Source organism: Eulemur rufifrons, chromosome 7 (genome assembly GCF_041146395.1).
Source record: "Eulemur rufifrons isolate Redbay chromosome 7, OSU_ERuf_1, whole genome shotgun sequence".
In the NCBI taxonomy this organism is placed as follows: Eukaryota; Metazoa; Chordata; class Mammalia; order Primates; family Lemuridae; genus Eulemur; species Eulemur rufifrons.
Genome location: NC_090989.1, coordinates 71,919,546 through 71,940,891, shown reverse-complemented (window position 1 = coordinate 71,940,891; position 21,346 = coordinate 71,919,546). Strand labels below are relative to the sequence as shown.

The 21,346-nt window shown below is 37.1% G+C and overlaps 1 protein-coding gene across 1 annotated transcript in view; it reads right to left on the bottom strand.

Moving 5' to 3' along the window:
- Positions 1–17,418: 17,418 nt before the first annotated feature.
- MB21D2 (Mab-21 domain containing 2) overlaps positions 17,419–21,346 on the bottom strand; it is a 109,832-nt gene continuing 105,904 nt past the window's right edge. The window contains exon 2 of the mRNA XM_069472775.1: positions 17,419–20,281. Within this exon, the coding sequence (XP_069328876.1) occupies positions 19,017–20,281 (1,265 nt within the window). The 3' untranslated portion in view covers positions 17,419–19,016. The remainder of the gene's footprint in view (positions 20,282–21,346) is intronic.

Here is a 21,346-nt window from a genome sequence, read left to right as displayed (position 1 = left end):
AGACTCCAGTAAAAGGGTATATTGGTCACAAAAATTACAAAATATTAGAGATGATGGATTTGAGAATTGTATCCCAAGGAACCCACATTCAGTCCCTCACAAACCCAACTGGCTACCTTGGGGCAAATCCTGCCATGCTTTTTGGTCAATTGGAACATGAACTTCACCAGTACAAGGCTCTTGTCCAAAATGGGCAGCTGCCCTCAGCTTTTGGCAGCTGAGGTAGAAATCCAGGTGGAGGAGCACCTCCTTGCACACCCAGGGTTTACTGTCAAAGCAGAGAATGCCAGCTTTCATTCTTTAAGTTTGGGGGACCATGGAGCATACCCTGAAATCAATTCTTCTCTAATCATGTTGCCCTCTAAGGGGTCTCAGATGAGATTGTTTATGACCTGAGGTAACTGGTTTAGGAGCCCTGGTTGGAGCAGAACCAGCTTGCCACCCCAAGGGCAGAGCTCGTGAGTTTCTCACAGTACAGGCATTACATAGTACATTGGCATTACAATGTACATAGTACATTGGCTGAGAAGCTCTGCTATAGAGAACAGGATGACTTGTTAGCACATCTCTATGACTCTCTTTCACAAATATCAGTGGTCTCAAATTCATTGTAACAGAGCGAGAGCTCATATTTCTTATCTCCCTTGGGGCTCTCTGGTTTCAACCAGGTAATACAATTTTCTGCAAACCAAATTGGTCTTCATTCTCTTAGGGAAGAACCCCCAAAGAGCCATGGAAATCAGATGCAGATGAAGCAGGTTCATGGACTTTATCCTCAGAGTATATTTGCTTAGAGACGAGATGCACAGATGGCAAAGCTGACTGTCTTGCCCTGCTCCCCTCCTCACATGGACATTGCCTTACTGCTAAGCTGAGCAGCTTCAGTTGTCCAGGCACACGACATATATTTTAACCTCTCCCAGTTCTTTCTCTGATAACTCATTCTCTACGACTTGGTACCAATGTCAGTCCCATATGAAGTCCTCCCTACCTCCTCCCGATCGCCAAAGTCACTGCTCTTGAATTCTCACAGCACCGCTTGCATTTCTTCAAGGTACTTAACACATTGTACATGAGACTCGTTTATACGCTTTAATACTACATGGAGGGGAGAATTCCTTTTTATACCCCTCAAGGGTCTGTCCCAGATCAGGTATATGGAAACATTTGATGAAAAAGGAAATATTACCTTCTCTATTTATTTAACTGCCAGCTGTCATTTCCAGATGCCACCAGAGCATACCCGTGTACACATTTTCATATTTTCTCGATCCTGACACTTTCCCCCTCTTGTCTTCTGATCTTCCTCTCAGGCTGGAGCTTCCCGCAACCACCCGACTCCTTCAGACTCCTCCAGACGGCAACTGCTGCTCTGCTGCCCCCTGGAGGACCTCGGCCAACATAGACGAACATTGTGCTCTAAGAACCTCACTGAGGATGTGTCCAAACAATAGATCTACGAGAAACAAAATGATGTTTGTCTCTGGGAGCAGTTGTAAGCAATGGATTTAATAGTAGGTTAAGCCTCAGGGTTGAAACTTTCTCTGTACATGGAGTTAACCTCTAAGCACCTCAAAGTCTATATAGAGGGTACTGCAATAAACCGGTGTCCATAGGGCTTCCTTACTACCTAGACATTTCCTTCCTTGTTAATCTTCAACATTTTCAAAGAAATTCTCCAAATGCTTGAGCCCTGAAGGAGCATAAATGAGAAAACGCTAGATTCGTGTTTCAGTCTTCCTAACACATTTGTTTCTTTTTCTTTTCCTGTTAGGCAGGAAAAGCACATTGAAGTTATGTGGAAGAATCTTAATTGTTGGTATATCCTTTCTAAAAACACTGCTCACCAGACAATGCCTATGAAGTGTTCTAAAAGTCTCTAATGAAAGGAACCACTGTGCAATTCAAAAGATTTTCTATATTACTGTTATTGAGACTAGAAGCTTTAACTAAATATCTTCTAATAACTGTTAAAGAAAGAACAGAAACCAAAGAGCGGAATATAGAGTAGAAACATTTACATATCACCAGAAATTCCCATTGAAACCTGAAGAGAAATAAGTTGACTAGGTTTTCATAATACTTAAAATTCCAGACCTGGGAAAATGTTTTATTTCTAAATTTGATGTCATCTAAATTTTGAACTCGTATGGGTGACAGTCACTGAAGAAAACATATCTACAGGAACAACATATTCTGAAATCACAGGTCAAATCCAAGATTATGTTGTTCTACTAAAATAAGAAAGTTACAAAATCAGAAATCGTACTAACTCACCTCTTGTCCCCAAAGGATACCATCTATTATGCTAATAAAACTACACTTCCCTGAACTGACAGAAGAGAGCACATTTGAGATAAGAAATAATAAGAATAATATTATTCTGAACACCTGAACACCTCAGACACCTCCTTCACAGAAGCACTTGTTATGTCTGGGTGAAGAAAATCCAAGACATTTAATCATGAAAAGAGTTTGGCATGCCATATCAATACATGGCTATTATAAGAATAAAACAGGAAGTAAGAATCAAAATATTTTGCTAATGAAAAGTGTCCACCAAAACAAGAATTACAAAGTAGAGGAAACTGAAACAAAATACTCCAAGATGAATTTTTAAAAAATTAAATAAGAATTTGCAAATATAAAAAGGCATTTTAAATCAGAAATTTAAAAACTAAGAATAGAAGCATACAGAGAAGAAAATTGTGAAACAAAAATGGACTGATCCTAGGAAAGACTGGAAAAGACAAAATCATCTCAAAATAAACATTGTATTAGAAGGTGCCCAAAGGAATAAATTTAAGTGAAGACATAATAACAAAATCACAACTTATCAATTAGATTTTTTTAAAAAGTACCATTATAGTAGTATAAAAAAAATCTAATACCTAGGAATAAGCCTAATAAAATTTGTACATCTCTAACTTAAAACTACAAAATATGTCTAAGAGATATTAAAGAAGATCTTATAAATAAAGAACTATGCTATGTTCATAGATTGATAGATACAAAATGTTCAATTGTGTCTTTCCCACAAATTATTAAATGTTCTACTCCCCAAATTAATCTGTAGATTCAACACTATCCCAATTGGTTTCAGCAAGCTTTGGGTATGTGGTATATGTGTGAAAATTGATAATAGATTCCAAAATTTATATGAAAATAAAAAAAAAACCCTAGAATAGCCAAGACCATCTTACATCTTGAACAATAACTTACCCCTCCAGAGTTTAGGACTTACTTTAAAGCCACAACAATTAACACAGTGTGGCATTGGCATAAGGAGAGAGAAATCAACCATACAACAGAATAAAGTATTCATAAATGTGTGCGTGTGGGTGTGTGTGCGTGTGGTGCCTTGGTTTTTAACAAATTTATTGCAATTCAGAGGGGATAGGATAGTCTTTTAATAAACTCTACTGAATCAATTGGATATTTATACAGAAAAAGTAAACTTTAACCTCCTACCTCACACCACGCACAAAATTTAATTTAATTTAGATTATAGGTCTAAATAATAAAATGTGAATCAATAAACCTCTTAGAAGAAATGAAGGAGAATATCTTCATGAAATTTTGGACAGTTGAATAAATTTTAACAGAACAAAGTAACAATAATCATAAAAGAAGAGAGCTTGAGAAATTGGACTTTGTTATAATTAAGAACTTCTGTTCATCAAAGATATAATTAAGAGAGTGTAAATACAACATATAGACTGAGAAAGATGTTTAAATTACATTTATAGATAAAGGACTTGTTTCTAAAATAGAGAGAGAATACCTCCATATGAGTAAAGAAAAATCAAAGAACCTAATTTAAAAAATGGGCAAACTCAAAAAGGCAATATACCAAAGCAGATATACAAATATTCAATAAAATAAGAAAAATTATTCAGCATCATTAGTTATTAAAAAATATAAATTAAAACTGAAATGAGATAACGATGTATACCCATCAAAATGACTATAAATAAACAGACTAGCAATGTAAAGTGCTGGTAAGGATATGGGACAACTGTAAATCTTATACATTGCAGGTAGACATGCAAACTAGCACATTTGAGATAACTGGAACAAGCAACTGTCCTCTGAATCAGAAATTATATTTCTAAATGTATACCCAAGAGGAATAAGTGAACATGTCCAATAAAAAGACATGTACAAAATATACTTGGCAGCTTTATTCCTAACCATTAAAAACCGTCAAAAACAGGAAAAAGATGGAAACAATCCTAATGTTCCCAGATGGATTGTAGACATAAATTGGAAAAGAAAAATTATAATGCTTTTAGATGATAGGAGAAGAGAATGGCTTCAACCACCAAGTCAGGAAGAAATTACAGAGTAAAAAGATTGATACATTTTATGTTAAAATAAAATTAAGAACTTCTGCTTATCAAAATATATCCTTAAGAGACTGAAAAGGCAAATCACAGACTGGAAGAAGATACGTGAAACATTTGCAACTAACAATCTATTCCTGAGTTTATGTCCAAAAGAAATGTGCATATATGAGTATTGGCGGTTCCCACATTATAGATGAGATATGTTCCTGAGAATGTCTTTAGGTCAAATTTGTATGTAACTCAGATCCCTGATGAACAGTGCATATACAGCAATAATAATAATAACAATACTATAATGGCTCATATGTGGTAATAATAATACAGTGTAATACTGTAATTATAATACCCCTGTACAATAAGTTACAGAAACTATTGTGCTCTTTCTTTTAATTCCTGGGCCAATAGGAAGTTACACTTATTTTGCTCTTCTAACCAAATCAATAATAACCTTTCCATTTCAGTTATCAATCCACTATGCTGCTTAGTAATAATTGATGCTTTCATTGAAGCACTGCCTTTCCAATGTTCCATTATTCTCAGTTTATCTTTGTAATTCTTCCAATAGTAAAGCAACTGAACCCTCATGCTTTCCCAATGAACGAGGGTGTCCAGCCTTTCTCCAAGCACTTAATTATTTCCACTTTCATTTCCATTGTAATCATCTTTCTCTTCGCTGCAGGCTCACCTGGACTTGCCATGGACTTTCACTTTGGAGGCATGGTCATGAGGATAAACACAGACTCATGAAACAGAGTAAAAAAGTTGTCGAAAGTGATGCTGTGCATAAACAACTGTGTAAGCAATGAGACTAGCTGCTGTGTAAAGATGGTACGCCAAGGAACCGCTTAGCCATGCGGGTTTGTTTACACGTGCAGAAGAAACTAGTTCCTGCATTATTAATTTAGTTATTTAATTATAAATTATTCTTATGGGGAGGCTTGGGAGCCCGTTCCTAAGCATGGAACACCATAAGTCAGGTCGTTCATAACCCGGGACTCTATTAGGAAACGAGAATCAGAATGTTCACGACAGTATTATTTATAATAACTAAACACTGGAAACAAGTCAAATATTCACCAGGAGTAAATAATTAAATAAATAGTGGTGTATCCAGGTAATGAAATATCTGATAGTGCTAGAAATTAACAAACTACAGCTTCCTGAAACAACATGGATGAATCTCACAACATAAAGTTGAGTGGAAGAAACAAGACACGAAAGAATGATTCCATTTATACAAAATTCAAAAACATAGTCAAACTAAACTATGTCTAAAGATACAAAGGTATATGGAAAAACTATAAAGAAAAGTAGGAGAAGTTATCATAAAATTCAGCATAGTTACATTTGTTAGGAAAAAAGGATTACAATTGGAAAAAGTACAGGTAGGCTTTTAGGGTGCTGGAAATGTTCTGTTTCTTGACCTGCATGGTGGTTAAATGGGTGTTCACGTTTATAAAAATTTGTTAAAGTTAAGCTGCATTTTTACATTTTATGCATTTTACTGAATAGCTTATTTCACAATAAAGACTGTGAAAATAGAACTGTATTTTCATTATCTGCCCATAATTGTATGTTTACTCTTAGAAATATTTCTCACTCATTTAAAGACTATAATCCTAAAGGTGTGAAATAATTTTATAGCTCTTTTATTATCAAATACAAAATAGAACATAAAATTATATTTCAGTATGTTTTTCCTACTATTCTCATTACACAGCCTACATTTTCTCTCTCTTCCCCAACATAGAAAAATCACAGTTTGGTTCTGAATACCAAATTGGGATAAAATTGGGCAAAGCCAGAAAGTTAGCAAGATAAGACGAGATGTCTTCATAAAGAAGAAACTTCTGTAATTTCTGTCAGCCTCAAACGCTAAGTTGGAAGGCTGACACATGGCTCTTTCAGTCTCATCTTTATAAAGGAAGGCTGGGAACCATTAGGCACAGAAGAAGAAAACAACTACTCAGTTACAGTTATGATTCAAAAGGAAATTTAGGCACCAAACTGAAGAAAATAATTTTGCCTAACTATCCCATAGGATATTATGAGAGGCAAATGAAAACATAATTGTGATGTCAGCTTATACATAACAAAAGGATAAACATATGTTAGGGATTTTGTGAGTTTTATAAGCTCTAGAAATGCGATTTTACATGGCCACATGTGTAGGGTGGATAGTGGGAAATCAACGTGAGTTTCCTCAAACTATCCAACACTAACCCAATGAATCACTGGCATTGATAGTAATGCACAGGCTGTGCTCGGTGGCCCATGCCTATAATCCCTGCACTTTGGGAGGCTGAGGCAGGCGGATCACTTGAGCCCAGAAGTTTGGGTTACAGTGAACTATGATCATGCCACTGCATTTCAGCCTGGGCAACAGAGCGAGCCCCTGTCTCTAAAAAAAAAAATAGTAATGCAGAATATCCCTTGGGTAGGCTGAGTTAGGATAGAGATAAGATTGAAAAAATGCTGCTTTAGAAGTTATGGTGAGGGACTCAAATAGAAAGCTAATCAATCAGCGATTCATTTGAAGATTATAGCACTCAAGCTACCAGAATTAGTTCAAGTAGTGATAACATCAAAAGCATTTGTCAAAAGAACTTAAACTTAGATTATTTTTCCAGTTTAACCATTATTTAATATCAGAATATTTGCCTGTTAAATCAGTTAAAATAAATTCCTGACAAGCTGGGAAGCAAAGAACATGTCTTATCTCAGTATCCCCAACACTGCTTGGTGCCGGCATATGATGTTTACTAAATGAGTGAATTAAGTGGATGACTTTGTCTGTTTTGCCATTAAAAATGTATTAAAAACTTTTTTAAAAAATGCAAATATAGCCCTCCCACAATATGGCATCAGTTCTAGTTGGTTCTATTGGAAATTCCTTTAAATATTCAAGGAACAGAAAATTCTTCATATTTAAACCCTTTAAATTAATTTTTAATGGTCATATTTCTGATTAACTTCACAAGGTCAACCTTACCTTGACAATAAATTTCTTTCTATAGCTGTAATAACTATTGAGAAAATATATAATGAAATAAGAGTGGAAATCACATTTGCAGTAACAGGAACTGTAAAGAAAATCATAAAATGTACTGATATACTGACACATTGGAATTAATTTAACAAAAGCCCTCAAAAATAACTGGACTAGCTAAGAAAAAGTTTAGAAAAATATAAAAGACATGAGATAAACTTATTCTTTCATACAATAAAACATATATTCAAGATATACATGTTCTCACTCATATGTGGGAGCTAAATATTAAAAACAATTGATCTCATTGAGATAGAGAATACAATGATGGTTAATAGAGGCTGGGAAGGGTAGTGGGGAGAGGTGGATATAGTGGGGATGGTTAATGGTGACAAAATATAGTTAGATAGAATGAACAATATTTGATAGCACAACAAAGTGTCTATAATCAACAATAAACTAGAGTATACTTTAAGATAAATAAAAGAGTGAAATGGGAATGTTCCTAACACAAAGAAATGATAAATGCCTGAGGTAATGGATTCCCCAGTTACCCTGATTTGATTAATTCATGTTGTGTGCCTATATCAAAACATAATATGTACCCTATAAAGATATATAACTATTATGTACCTAAGATAAAATAAAATAAAAATAAATAAAATAATAAAAAAGAAAAAGAAAAATAGTTAGAAATAAAAATACAATAAAACACAAAGTAAAAATAAACAAAAGATTTTAAGATAATGAAAGAAGTTAAAGACAGGCAAAAGAAATGTAATATGAATATGAATAGAGTCTCAGAAGAAAAAAATCAAAACAATGATATAAAACAAATATTCAAAATTACAACTCAAGAGAGATTTCTCAAATAGAAAAAACGTCATAAATACTGAAATGAAACTCCAAGTAACTGGCATTTCCCAGAATGGTCAACACCTACACCTGTTTTATGGAATTTTAAGGCTAAAGAAGAAAAAACATGGGTGAGGGATCCAAACAGAAGATGAAATGACATCAGGAGAAAAATGAATCATCAATTTAAAATCAAGACAAATGATTTTAAATGTTTTTCACTGGATTTTGGTGAGTTCACAGGTGTTACCAATACTGCTCAGTGTTGTTTATTTAAGGAATCAATGCAGAGTTTTACGTGAAGAATTAGCCTATACTAGTCTGTGTGGAAAGTTGAGAACATTTTCTTTTTTTTTTTTTTTTTTTGAGACAGAGTCTCACTTTGTTGCCCAGGCTAGAGTGAGTGCCGTGGCGTCAGCCTAGCTCACAGCAACCTCAAACTCCTGGGCTCAAGCGATCCTCCTGCCTCAGCCTCCCGAGTAGCTGGGACTACAGGCATGCGCCACTATGCCCGGCTAATTTTTCTATATATATATTTTTAGTTGTCCATATAATTTCTTTCTATTTTTAGTAGAGACGGGGTCTCGCTCTTGCTCAGGCTGGTCTCGAACTCCTGACCTTGAGCGATCCACCCGCCTCGGCCTCCCAGAGTGCTAGGATTACAGGCGTGAGCCACCGCGCCCGGCCAACATTTTCAAAGAAATTGAGAAAAACACTAATTCCATAAAATCTAAACTGGATTCTGCAAGGAGGTGTTACAATTGATAATGATAAAAATATGTGTGAAGCAGAACAAAAGCTTAGTTGGTAAATTTACAAAATTTGTGAACATATAATGTTTAAACCTGATGTTATTCATTGTACTATTCATCAACAGGCACTTTGTGGACCATATTTGAATTTATTATGTGTTATGAACCAGCCACATCAACAGTGAGCTTCATATGCTTTTTTAGACTTAACTATTGACAGCTCTGAGTATTTTTGTTGAGACATAAAAGTTAAATATTCTTATTAATAATTGCCCAACCACAGAGAAGGTCAATAATACGGCAATGGTAAACATCTTTTTGAGTGTGACTTTTCTGGGGCAAAGATCTGAGATTGAAATTTATTTGAATGAGAAGAACTGCCCTCAATGACTATTAATAAACTTTGAATGGCTTTGTAAATTAGCTGTTGCTGCAGACTAGAAAATGTTTCTTAATGAATTCAACCAAAAATAACAAAGTACAACAGTGCTCAGATATGAAACCTATTTAGCAGTAAAGTCATTTCAATGGCAACTAATGTTTGAACCTCAAGTACTGTCAAGCTGCTTTATATATTTTCCATGCTGTCAAAAGTTAAAATAGGAAGTGAGATTCCATTTCCATTCAAATTTGCTCATCTATATTTCCTGAGTACAAACTACAGTTCAAGCAGCCTTTTCAGACCTCAGTGTATGAAAGAATACAGCTACCTGTATTTCTTGTTTTGCTTTCCTGTATATGGCACCTCCATGCCTGCTCTAAGTTTTTCCTTCATTCTATAACACTTTCCCAACCATCTCCATAGTGTTAATCTATTATCCTTCAAAGACTTCCCTAAACATCTCAACCCAAGATTTTTCCCTATGCTCAACTCCTGTAATAACTATTATCTGGTCTTTTCATTTGACCCTTTCAGTATGTTTCTTTTGCTGTGTTTTAGACTTCCACCTACACAATCAGTATCTCTCCTTATACACTGTAAGTTTCTTAAGGAAAAAGCTACATCTTGAAGAGTATAACCATCAGCCTCTCTTAGCAATACTTGGATCATTGGACAATATTTGTTGATTAGCTGGTTGAGCAAGTATTTCAATAGTTACAATCATAAGGGTGATGAATGAAGAACTGTGGAAAGATTCATCAACACTTCAGTTCTTACAAATGTAATTCAAACAACATTTGCTAGGTATTTATTTAATATTGGCTAGTCATAATTGTCTCTACCCTTAGGAAATAAGAGGTAAGGTAAAAATTGTCTATACTCCCAGGAAACAACAGGTAAGGTAGAATTATTTACTATAGCGATTCTTAACTGGAGGGAATTTTGATCCCCAGAGGACATTTGGCAATGTCTGGAGACATTTTTGTTTGTCAAAACTGGAGGTGCAGGATGCTACTGGTATTATATAGTGAAGAAGGCAAGAGATGCTACAAAGTATTCTATAATACACAGGGCAGCTTCTCACAATAAAGAATTATCTGGCCCAAAATGTCAACAGTTCAAGTTTGAGAAGCCCTAATTTACTGTGCCAATGTGGGCTGATATATGTGAAAATAGATTTTAATATTTGTTTTCATCTTTCAAATTATGAAATTTTCATGACTACTATTTTTTATATCTGAGCATCTAGGACTAATGTTCTCCTCCATATTCACCCCATTTCAAAACTCCATGAGGCTGAAAACTGGTTTTCCTCTTTCTTTGAGATGCTTAGTAAAGGTTTGTTGAGTCTTAGTGCTCAATAAATATTTATTGAATAAATAATGAAATATTAAAATGTTACTGACTCTTCCTTCACTCCCCAACACATTGATTTAACATGTGCTTTCTAGAACTACTGACCCTTTAGACATCTACAAGGACCTTTAGAGATCATCTCATCATATGCTTTTTGATATTTGTTAAAACAGTGATACCTTTTCTTCAAGTAATTTCCTGTGGGAAAGTTAACACTTAAGGCAAGTAAATATAGAGCTGCTAGCTACACTGAGTCAAAGGTGAGGGATCTGCAGCCCAACCAGCAGCACACTGGTATCCCCTAAGGTGGGCATCAAAAAACTAATGCACTCAAATAACACTTGGGAAAACCAGAATAGAAAGAAAAAGAAACCAGAATAAAGTCACATGGCCAGTGGTGGTAGATAGATCACTAATGGAAGATGCTTTCATCAGTAAGTACCCTGAAGACAGGTACAAAACAAAGGCTCCTATTTTGCTGAGCTAACCTGATTCACACTATGCTTTTACATATGTGCTAGGGCTAATTTCTCCCCTCCCATTCACTCCATTTCACTAGACTAAAAAAATCTCTACAAGGCACCTACCAGCCATAGGAAATTCAAGACTGGAACAAAATCTATAGATCAACTAAGTGTAGAGACATTTCTTTATGAATCATTCCTTCCAGTGAGACGAGTTCTTCTATGAGATCAAATCAAGCAGAAGAAATTTAGCAAAGCCCTTCAACATCCACGTGCCCTTCCATGACAATAAATGATTCTTAATGGGGGGAGTGTTGTTGCACAATGATGTTTTGGAGTTAGGAGTGCGTGTAGTTTCAAAAAAATCACAGTCTGAAAATTTATTTTAAAACCCTGTAATACCTGTAATTTTTATAATACAAACTTCAGAAAGCTTGTCAAAATATTTTTGGCTGTCTGGTGGGAATACATAATGATAGTGATTCTCTAACAAGTAATAGGAAAGTGAAAAAGGAATGGCTAAAAGGAGAGGTTGATGCATGAAGTTTTTGTATTTGTCAAAAGGTTGCAGAATATTTAAAAATGGAAAGTAGAAAACAGAGAATCTCATGTAAGGACTTCAGTAGGATCTTTTCTCCCATTTAATGTTCTACATAGCTGTTGTTAAAAACAATACAAAGAGATTGATTCTGGGCATAGAACTAGGTTAAATACACAGGCAGCTAATGCCAAAGTTCAGAGATCTTCCGGGCCAGGACCTTCGCTGTTAAAATAAGGAAGCCATTCCTAGACTATCTGTTACTCTGTTATTTACTCTGCTATACTTTGTTAGATTCTTCTCCACATCATTAGCATAGAAAAATACAAGATGACTGAAAGGTCAAGAAGACAGCAAGGTAGGAGTCTGCTGGCTGGAGCCATGCCATGATCTTGTCAGAGTCAAGGATTATGATGGGAGACACTGTCCCCAAAGGTTTCCATCACGAGGTGAGCACATGGTAGGTAGAGATCAAATTTAAGCAGATTATATACCCAATCTAGCCTTACCCTCTTGTCACGCAGACACCCAAATGGCTTTATCTCAGAATTCTCATATAAAAAAGATGAATAAAACTGATGTGCGAATTAGTGAAGGTCAATGCTTGAGCTATATTTAATGACCTCAGAGCCAAAAAAAGGTTCGGTTTTCCAGTAAAATCCTTTTGTAAGCAATAGCTTTATAAAAGGTCACAATCACAGCTGTGCGAAGGGTACAGAGATCTGTACCTGCGACTATGAAACTGACCTTGGGGAGCTCCCAGAACGACGATGCCACCTGGAGCCAAGAATCAATGAGCAGAAGCAATGTCCTCTCATTATTCCACCCTGTCTAACTCTCCGGCACTCTGCCCACCTCCGTTCATCTAGGCCCCAGCCTGGTCTGCACATCCCACTTACCAGTCATAAGTCGTCAATGTTTAATCTTTCCTTGTGTCTTGGTGTTGACTCTCCCTCTACAGCCAACAGCTCTTCATGAAGGGGTCTTCAGCGGTCACACATCTCGCCCTTCGTTGTACAAACGATGAGAGCAAACAAGACCCAGAGAAGAGAAGGGATTTGCCCAAGGTCACACTGCTAATGTCAGAACTGACTGAACCCAGGTGGCCCAGCTCCCAGTCTACTGCCCTCTCTGCTGGTGCCCAGGGTGTCTCAGCTGGGCCTGTGCTGCCCACTAGAGTGTTGTTCATTCCACAGATTCGTCTTCGGGAGACAGTCATTTGGTGAATTTCAACAAACATTATAGAATGTACCCGCCAATCACCACAAAAGATCAGAGTGTTTGATTTTATTTTTAATCATTCTCATTATCTTGTGAAATGGGGAGCTTTTATATATTTATTTGTTCCCATAAACAAGGAAGAGTTTGGCTCACAGTAACAGATACTTGCTTTAGTCCTCCAAGCGTATGCTGTGTTCAGGCCAAAAGAAATAAGGGTCAGAAACAAACTTCTGTTTATTTCGAGATGTCTTCAATTATCATAACCAAGGACTGTCATCTTGTCCCTTGGGTCAGTCATTTAGGTCATCATTAAAACACACCTCACAGTCTTTAGTTTGGTGACAGTTTATGAAAGCTGGCTTGATTCTGATTTCTATAAAAAAGATTTATAGTAAATGGTAAATGCATAGATTTACAAAACGTTAAGTGGTAAGATTTTATAGTGGGTTTAAGTCTACCAAGGTCTACAAATGCCTAGAATTTTATTAAAAATACCATCATATTACAAAAACAAAACAAAAAACAAAAATGCCTAAACTACAGAAATAGTGTTTTAAAAATACAAAGTAGTATATTTACATGTATGTCATTTTTACATCAATGTCAGCTGAAAGATCCATTAAAGTTGTTAGTTATTGTTCATTTGCAGCTAATTCTTAAGTGTAACTAAGTCCCCATATACACTTTTTTTTCTTTTCAAAGACAACTCTCTACCTCCTTAAAAAGAGTAGTATTTTTCTAATAGTAACAGTTCTTCTGCTGCACATTCCTCTGAGCTCAGAATTAAAATGATGGTAATCATTTGGTCCAATTCCCTACCCCAACCAGAAACTTTCCTGTAAGTGGTCATCTGTCTTCTGCTAGAATTTGTCACAGATAGAAAATTAACTTTCTCTAAATGATCTATTTATTCTGCTGATTAAAAGTTCTGAAAGAGAGTTTACTAAAAGTACTGTTACCTGAATGCAATTCAAGGTTTATCTGCTCTCTGAATGCAGGCCCCCTATGGATGCATATTTAGATTTTACCCTAAATAATAAGAATACATTCTAATACCAGAGGCAGGGTGGCATAGTAGAAAGTTCTTAATTTTGGAAACAGAGAAACAGACAAATGCGTTCAAACTGTGGCTCTGCTCCACCACTTACCTGTGTGACTTGAACAAGTTACCTAATTTCTGAGTCTTGAAGTTTTAGACTCACTGTGTTGTGATACTTAAATAGGTTCATCTAACAGGAAGATCCGTACCAGCAGGTGTTCAGTAACTTTGTTGGGTCCCACGGAACATGTTGGCACAATTTAATAAGACTTTTTAAAAATAATATTGTCAGAATGAATACTCCAGGTGTGTAAATAGATGAATTTATAAAGATTGAAATTATTTTGGACACTGAGGAAGTATTATTAATAGATAGTAAAAGCCAGAAAGGAAGACAACAGTTACTCCGCATTTTACAGAAAAGGATGTAAAATCAAAGAAACAAGTTTTTGCCTCTACCCACACTCGGCTCCCTTTTTCTTCTGTGATTAATTGGTGCAGCAGAAAAATGGCTAATGAAAACCATATTAATGCAGCCTCACTAAGGTCACACTGAGTCCATTTACACTGAAGAGAAGAAAAGTGGTCCTGGGTGAAAAAATTCTCATCTCAGCCGCCATACCAAATTAAGGCTGTATATCTTTAAATATCTTTGAACAAGTGTTTTTACATTGTGAGTAATATTTGACTTTTCTGAGGTTTCTCAACCACACAGACCCATCATATGGTTTCCCTGGTGTTTGCTGATTGTTGGGACCCAACTGTGGATGAAAACTGTCAACCCAAACTTAGAAAACCACACTAAATCAATATAACAGTTCAGTGTCATATAGAAAATAGTGTAGTTTATGAAATATGCTGCTTTTGAATTTATTGCTTGATAGCACTATAAATGGGCATAGGGAAACACAATTATCACAGTTAAATTAGTACCTACCATGTATCTATTTTCTTAAAAAATAAAAAAGATATTTTTCCAGCTAATTAACATAAAGTAGAATTATAGACATGTAAATAATTCTCCATTGGTGAATATTTATTCTAAAAGTGTGTATTTTAGATCATACATCCTTTGTCTAACTATTGATGAAATCACAGCATAAGAGGTGCATTTTTAAAATTAACTATTCTCAGAAAGAAGCATTGATTTTATCACTGTAATCATTTTAAAAATATATTTGTACTTACCTGATATTAATTTAAAAAACCAGTAATTATCCCTTTCCTTCCTTTAATGTAAGTAGCAGGTAGGCTCCATTTAATGACAAAAAGGATCACCCTCCAGGTCAGACTGCGGGGAGTGTGAAATGCCTTCTCAGACTCCTAATGATGACCAGACAGTAAATGAAATAGCTGTACAAACAGCCCGTTCGGTGACTTAAGGAAAGAGGTTCTGGAGAGAGCTTCCTGATGGATGCAAGTTCAGGCTCCTTCTCTAGAGTCCACTGCAGAGCTTTGAAGCCACAGGAAGCCACTGGGTCCTAGGAGTCCCACAGTTGTTGGTAAGCACATGCCTCCTTTTCCTTCCCAGCATTCCCATCGAAGACTGAATCCCGAGTCAGGAAATTTCTCTCAGCAAGGTGATGATATGATCCAAAAGAACCGACATTTAGTTGTGACCAGGGGGCTTAATTCTCCAAAGAATTGTTACAAAACAGTCACCCTAAAGAAGCCTCAATTGATGTGAAAGCACGTGTGTACACGCGTGCATGAGTGTGTGAGGGGGTGGTGCACAAGTGACTGGGAGCTCTTAATCTAGCCCCAGAAGCCTCCTCCGCACTTCCTCACAACTCCACCCAAAAGTAAGATTCGCTCCATTACGCTTGCCTCTCATTTGCTCTGAAATAATTCCACACAGTAATTTAAGAGATATTCTTATTTTTAAAGTGTCTGGTCCTGATTGGCTCCATCCACTCTGAAACCAACCTTTCCTTGCATCTTTGGATCTTCCATTTCAGAAGAGAAAGGGAGAGGGCAGATACTAAAACTAGGTTTCATCAGAGAATCGAAAGCCTGTTGAGTAACAGCTTGTAGATCCCCCAACCAAAAAAATCAGCCACAGGAATGTTAAAATTATAACTCCAGCCTTAAGGCATTTTATATTGTACTTGAAACAGGAGTGATTTTAATCAATCTTCTGGGCTTCAGAAGGACAGACTGGTTCATAATTCAATGACTTGCTTAAGTTTCAGATAAGAAAACATGTCAAACTATGCCCATCTCGATGCACCCTCAACTCCTGCATCATAAGTTACAGTACTAATACCAAATTCCAGGAATTTTTTTAAAAAGGATTTTTAAATTACTAGTGCCCAAGGCCTCTGGACCTTTTTTGCAAAGTTTAACCGAGAGTTTTTAGAGTGTTCTTCACTAGAACTAGAAGTAGCAAAAAAAAAAACAAAAAAAAAAAACAAATGTGCCAAGAGGATCACGGAAACTAGTTCCTTTTCATGCCTGTAATGAAATTTTGTCTGAAAACACAGCATTTACGATATTGGAAACATTGCAAATTGTATTTGAGATACCAATTCAGAATACAGTTATAGTAGTTTATAGTTTACCTTAAAGCAACAGCTATTTGGATATGCTTGCTACTTCAGTGGTTTATAACAATTTATTTTAACCCACAAATGGTGGGTTAAATATCTTAAACATAATGGTCCAAGCATAATAAATTTTAATAGGCTTTCGCAGGTGCATAGTTATTATAGAGACTATGGTATTCTTTGGAATTAATTAAATCAGATAGCATAGCTCTTAAATAAAATATATGTGTATCCCTGATATCCCTAGAAAGAGATACATATCAACTTCAATAGTTTAAATACACTGAAATAGTCTGACATACCAGTTTAAAAATTTTGATGAATTGAACCCAATTCAAACTGGCTAAAATAATCAAGTGTTGACTCATTTAACTAGAAAGTCTAGTGGAGGAAAGGCCTCAAACTTGGGCAGGGGGGATGTGGCTGCTGTTTTTATTTCCCAGCTCTCCATAAGGCCCTCCAATGTCAGCTTCATCCTAAAGCTGGCTCTAGTCATGACTGTGTGATAGTTGCTAATGGCAATAGAAGCCAAATGCTTTCTCTTCCATATCTAGGGAGAGTGCATGCTTCTGTGCTAGCATTCCAGGCAGAATGCTGAGCAGGTCCCTGACTGTAGCAGTTTACATTATGTGTCTCTCTTTAACATTTGTGGCCAGGGAAATGGTTCACAAGGATTGGTTTTTCTAATCAGGGTGTCTGTCAAGAACTAGGGATAAGGTCATTTCTTGAGAAGGACAAAGATTATATGGAAGATAAGTAGACACTAGGAAAAAAATTGGGGAAAGAGGAAGAATGAATACTGGATGTTCACTGTATGCGTATCTGGTCTGAAAGACAGTAGCAAGCCCATGGCTATATTTACTGAAAATTACTGTTAGTATTACTAATAAGAAAACAATTTCAAATTACAAATGAACAACAACAAAATTTCAAGGCCAGTATGTTTCTTTTTATTATTATTATTATTCTTGTGTTTGACTTAAGATGGTTTAATGATCTCATTTTCATTTAAAAGCATTACATTAATTCCCATGCAAAAACCCAAGACCACATATCTGATCTCAGTGGCCAAAGTCCAACCTATGAGTCTGGACATTGAAGACCAAAACCAAGATGTCGCTTGGCCTTTCCATTAGTGGACATCATGGTGTCCTTTGAGAGATCAGCAGACCCCAACCCCTCAAACACTAGTTTGCCTTGAGTCCATACCAAAACAGGGGCCCAAAGCCTTGCAGCACCTAAACCTGGCAAGTAATTTCATTCATGAAGACAGGACACCTCTATAACAAGCCTGACACCCACAGATATTTCCTGGTTCCTGCTCTATAGCAAAATCTGCTTTTGAACAGACATGGGATCTTCTATTTGGGGATTATAAATTCTTCCTGCCACTTTTCCTCAAAACTCTCAGGAGAAGTAAAGAGACTTTACAAAAAAGCATACCTCTATACTCCAAAAGAAATAAATACAAAGACACCTACTTTATCAAGTATACATTTTCCCCAGCTTTAGATAGAGTCAATTAACAGTATAAAGCTTTAAAAACTTCTCTAGTATGACAGGAACCAGGAATATCACAGAGGGCAAAACAGGACCCCACAATTAAAGGAGAACTAAACAAATGCAAAGAATCATTCCATTGATAGAGTGAAATGGGCTAAATGAAAAAACAATAGCACTTCAACAGTGGATGTTAATTTATATTGAAAGACACTTTGCAATTCTGACAATGGCAAAGATTTCATTAGTGCAAATAATAATTATAATGGTACTTTCTTTAATAGGATTTAAATAAGGCTTCAAATAATTACATATGCTAAACTAACATTTGGAAACCTTAATTCTGTTTGGAAAACTATCAAACACACCCTCCAAACCATCCAATGTTCTCTGATTTGAGGACAATTACATTCAATGAAGTTGCTCCTAAACACAATTTGTAGCATTCTCACTTTCAAAGTTTACATTGTCTGGTGGAAAGAGGGAGAACTACCCTGGCCACTGGTCAAAAGAAATAAATCCAGCTAACCTGCCAGGTAGTTCCCCACCTCATATGATTCTCAAAAATCAGTAGTCATGAAAGCTCATCGAAAAAGAAAGACAAGAAAAACCAAAACAAAACAGTAATAGAATCCTTAATTGTCAAAAAGAGTTTTGTTTCCCCATAAACATTAACAAATTTGCACAAAGTGTGAAACAGAAAAAAGCAAGAGGACTCGTGGACATTTTCATCTATGGCTCAAGTTCTCCTCAAAAAAACAAAACAAAACAAAAAAAACCAGCAACCAACAAACAAAACTTTGTGACAACAACTACAAAATATAAACAACAACAAAATCAGAGGCAGAATGTGAAATAGTTATATACTGTTTCAGAGCCTGCACCATCCTGCAGAACCAGGAAACTTAAAATTTGTTTTTAACAAATCCAACTGAGGCTGGATATGTAAAAAACAGAAAGCATCACAAACCACACTACACATTATGAGAGTTTTAGAACCAGGGGGAAAAAAGTCGGCAAAACACTCAGAAAAATTTGTCATCAATTCTGAAATGGGGCCTTGTGACGTCATCAGGGTTGATAAAGACAGAGATTGACTTTCCCGGGTTCTCAGTCACAAGCTGCTGCAGTTTTTTGGCCAAACGGTCATCAGGCTGGTTGGGGTCCCCTCCATCGGACTGCGGGGAGGGGATGCTGGTGGTGCTGCCTCGCCTCTGGAGCTCCAGCGTCAGCCGGTTGGCCGCCTTGACGTGCTCGATGGCGGTGCGCAAGTGCTCCGCTGGGTCTGAGCGTACAGAAGAGAGCTTCCGGGCGTGGAGCATGACTGTCTCCTCTGACAGGTGTTCCAGCATGTTGCACTGAGGGATGAAATAATTGGGACACATCTTGTTGACCAGACAGTGTTGCAGGTCATCAATGAGGCCCAGCAGAAAGTGGGCTGCATAGTCTTCTTGAGCCAAGTAGTTGGCCGGAAGTCTGTCGCAGGCCCAGAGCATCATGCTCCGCAGGTGATAGGGGCTGATAGCCTTGGGCCGGGACAGGAGTTTAATGATGATGGCTTTGCAGGCCTGATAGGCCTGCATGAGGCTGCTAGAGATACACTTCTTCAACTGCACCTCACTCCGCGCAAAGGACAGCCGCCACTCATTGTCCTTCTTACCCTTGTAGGAGCAAGCAGGCACCAAGTAAAACCCACTGATGACCTCTTCCTCAGTAATCTTCCCATCCCAAAAGTGGTTCTCCATGAGCCAGCTCTGGGCCACTGCAGGCCAACCTTTGAAAGATACCACAGGGACAATATCGTACAACATGCGACTGCTCCCTACACCCAGAATGATGGAGATGATGGTCCCGTTTTTTTCTACCTTTTCTACCTTTGGCATCCCCCGCTGGGGTTTCTTCTGTATCTCTGATAGTACAATGCTGATGGAGTCATAAAACCAGTCGGCCACTTTGGTAGGGGAGAAGAAGTAGTTGGTGGCACCATTGATGTGATCTACGATGGTGCAGCAGTCTTTCCATTTACTGATCGTCCCTTCGTCAAAGAGCCGAAGGCTCAGCCAGGAGTGGCACAAGGCTGAGTGGCGCATATCAAGTGTCACAGGCTGATTACGGTCATGCAGCTTGAGGGCTGGCACCAAAAGGGTGAAGTCCATATCGTAGTCAGTCCCCCGGGCATAGACATTAAGCTCATCTAGGTCCAGGTCCACCACACCTTCCCGGACTCCTCCAGAGAGCAACAGGTACTCATTAGCCACTGGAAGTTTTTGGTCCAGCTTTTGCACCATTCCTAGAAATACAAAGAGAAAACACCACTATTATAGGAAGCACAGACAGAATCTTAATCATTAATATAAAATGCTCTGACCTTCCAAGATCCAAAATTCATCATCAGTACAAAACCAGATCACAGGTGGCTGCACAAGATCCAGCTGACAGTACTTTTTCACCAGGGCTAGAAACTACCCTTTTCCAAGTGGAAGAACCACAATAGATTTTTCTCTCACAGTGAAAAACAATACTATTTTTCAATCATAAACCAGGGTTCCCCCAATCATCACATCACATGTCACCCATCCAGTCAGTCACCCAGGCTAAAAATTTCAGTAAGTTTCAACTCTTCCTTACCCTTCTTACTACCAAATCTTACCTATATAACCTCTGCCAGGGTTTCTCACTTCCTTCCCTGTTCCCCATCTCTGCTGCCGTCATGAGTTTAGGCCCTTTTTGTCTCTTACCAAAGCCATCTACCTCCTCCAGGCTCTTCTCCCTTAAACTTTTCTCTGTACCAGCAGTTCTCAATGTGGGCTGCAGACACTTCCAAGAGGCATTGAGGTCATAACTCTTTCATAATAATACTAACACATTATTTGACTTTTTAACTGTGTTGACAGTTGCACTGATGGTATAAAAGCAATAGAGAGTAAAACTGCTGGTACCTTAGCACTGGCCAAGACGGTGGCACCAAACTGTACTTGCAGTCAGTAGATTCTTTACTACTGACATGCACTAGCAATTGAAAAAAAAAAAAAAATTCCAGTTTCACTTAAGAAAATCCTTGATGGAGAAGAAAAATCATTTATTTTATTAATTTTCAACCTCTGAGCCATTATAAAGACTATCTTTCTATTAGTTTGTGTGATGAAATGGCAAGTAACCATAAAGCCTCTCTGCCTCATACTGTAATTTGACAGTCTTCAAGAAAAGCACTCATATAACTGAATTGTGAGCTGAACTAGCTTCTCTGTTCATGGAATGCCCTTTTTATTTTAAAGAACAACTGATAAACTCTGGCTATTCAGACTTGGGTATTTGGCAGACATTTTCTTTAAAAATGAACAAAATCAGCCAGCCT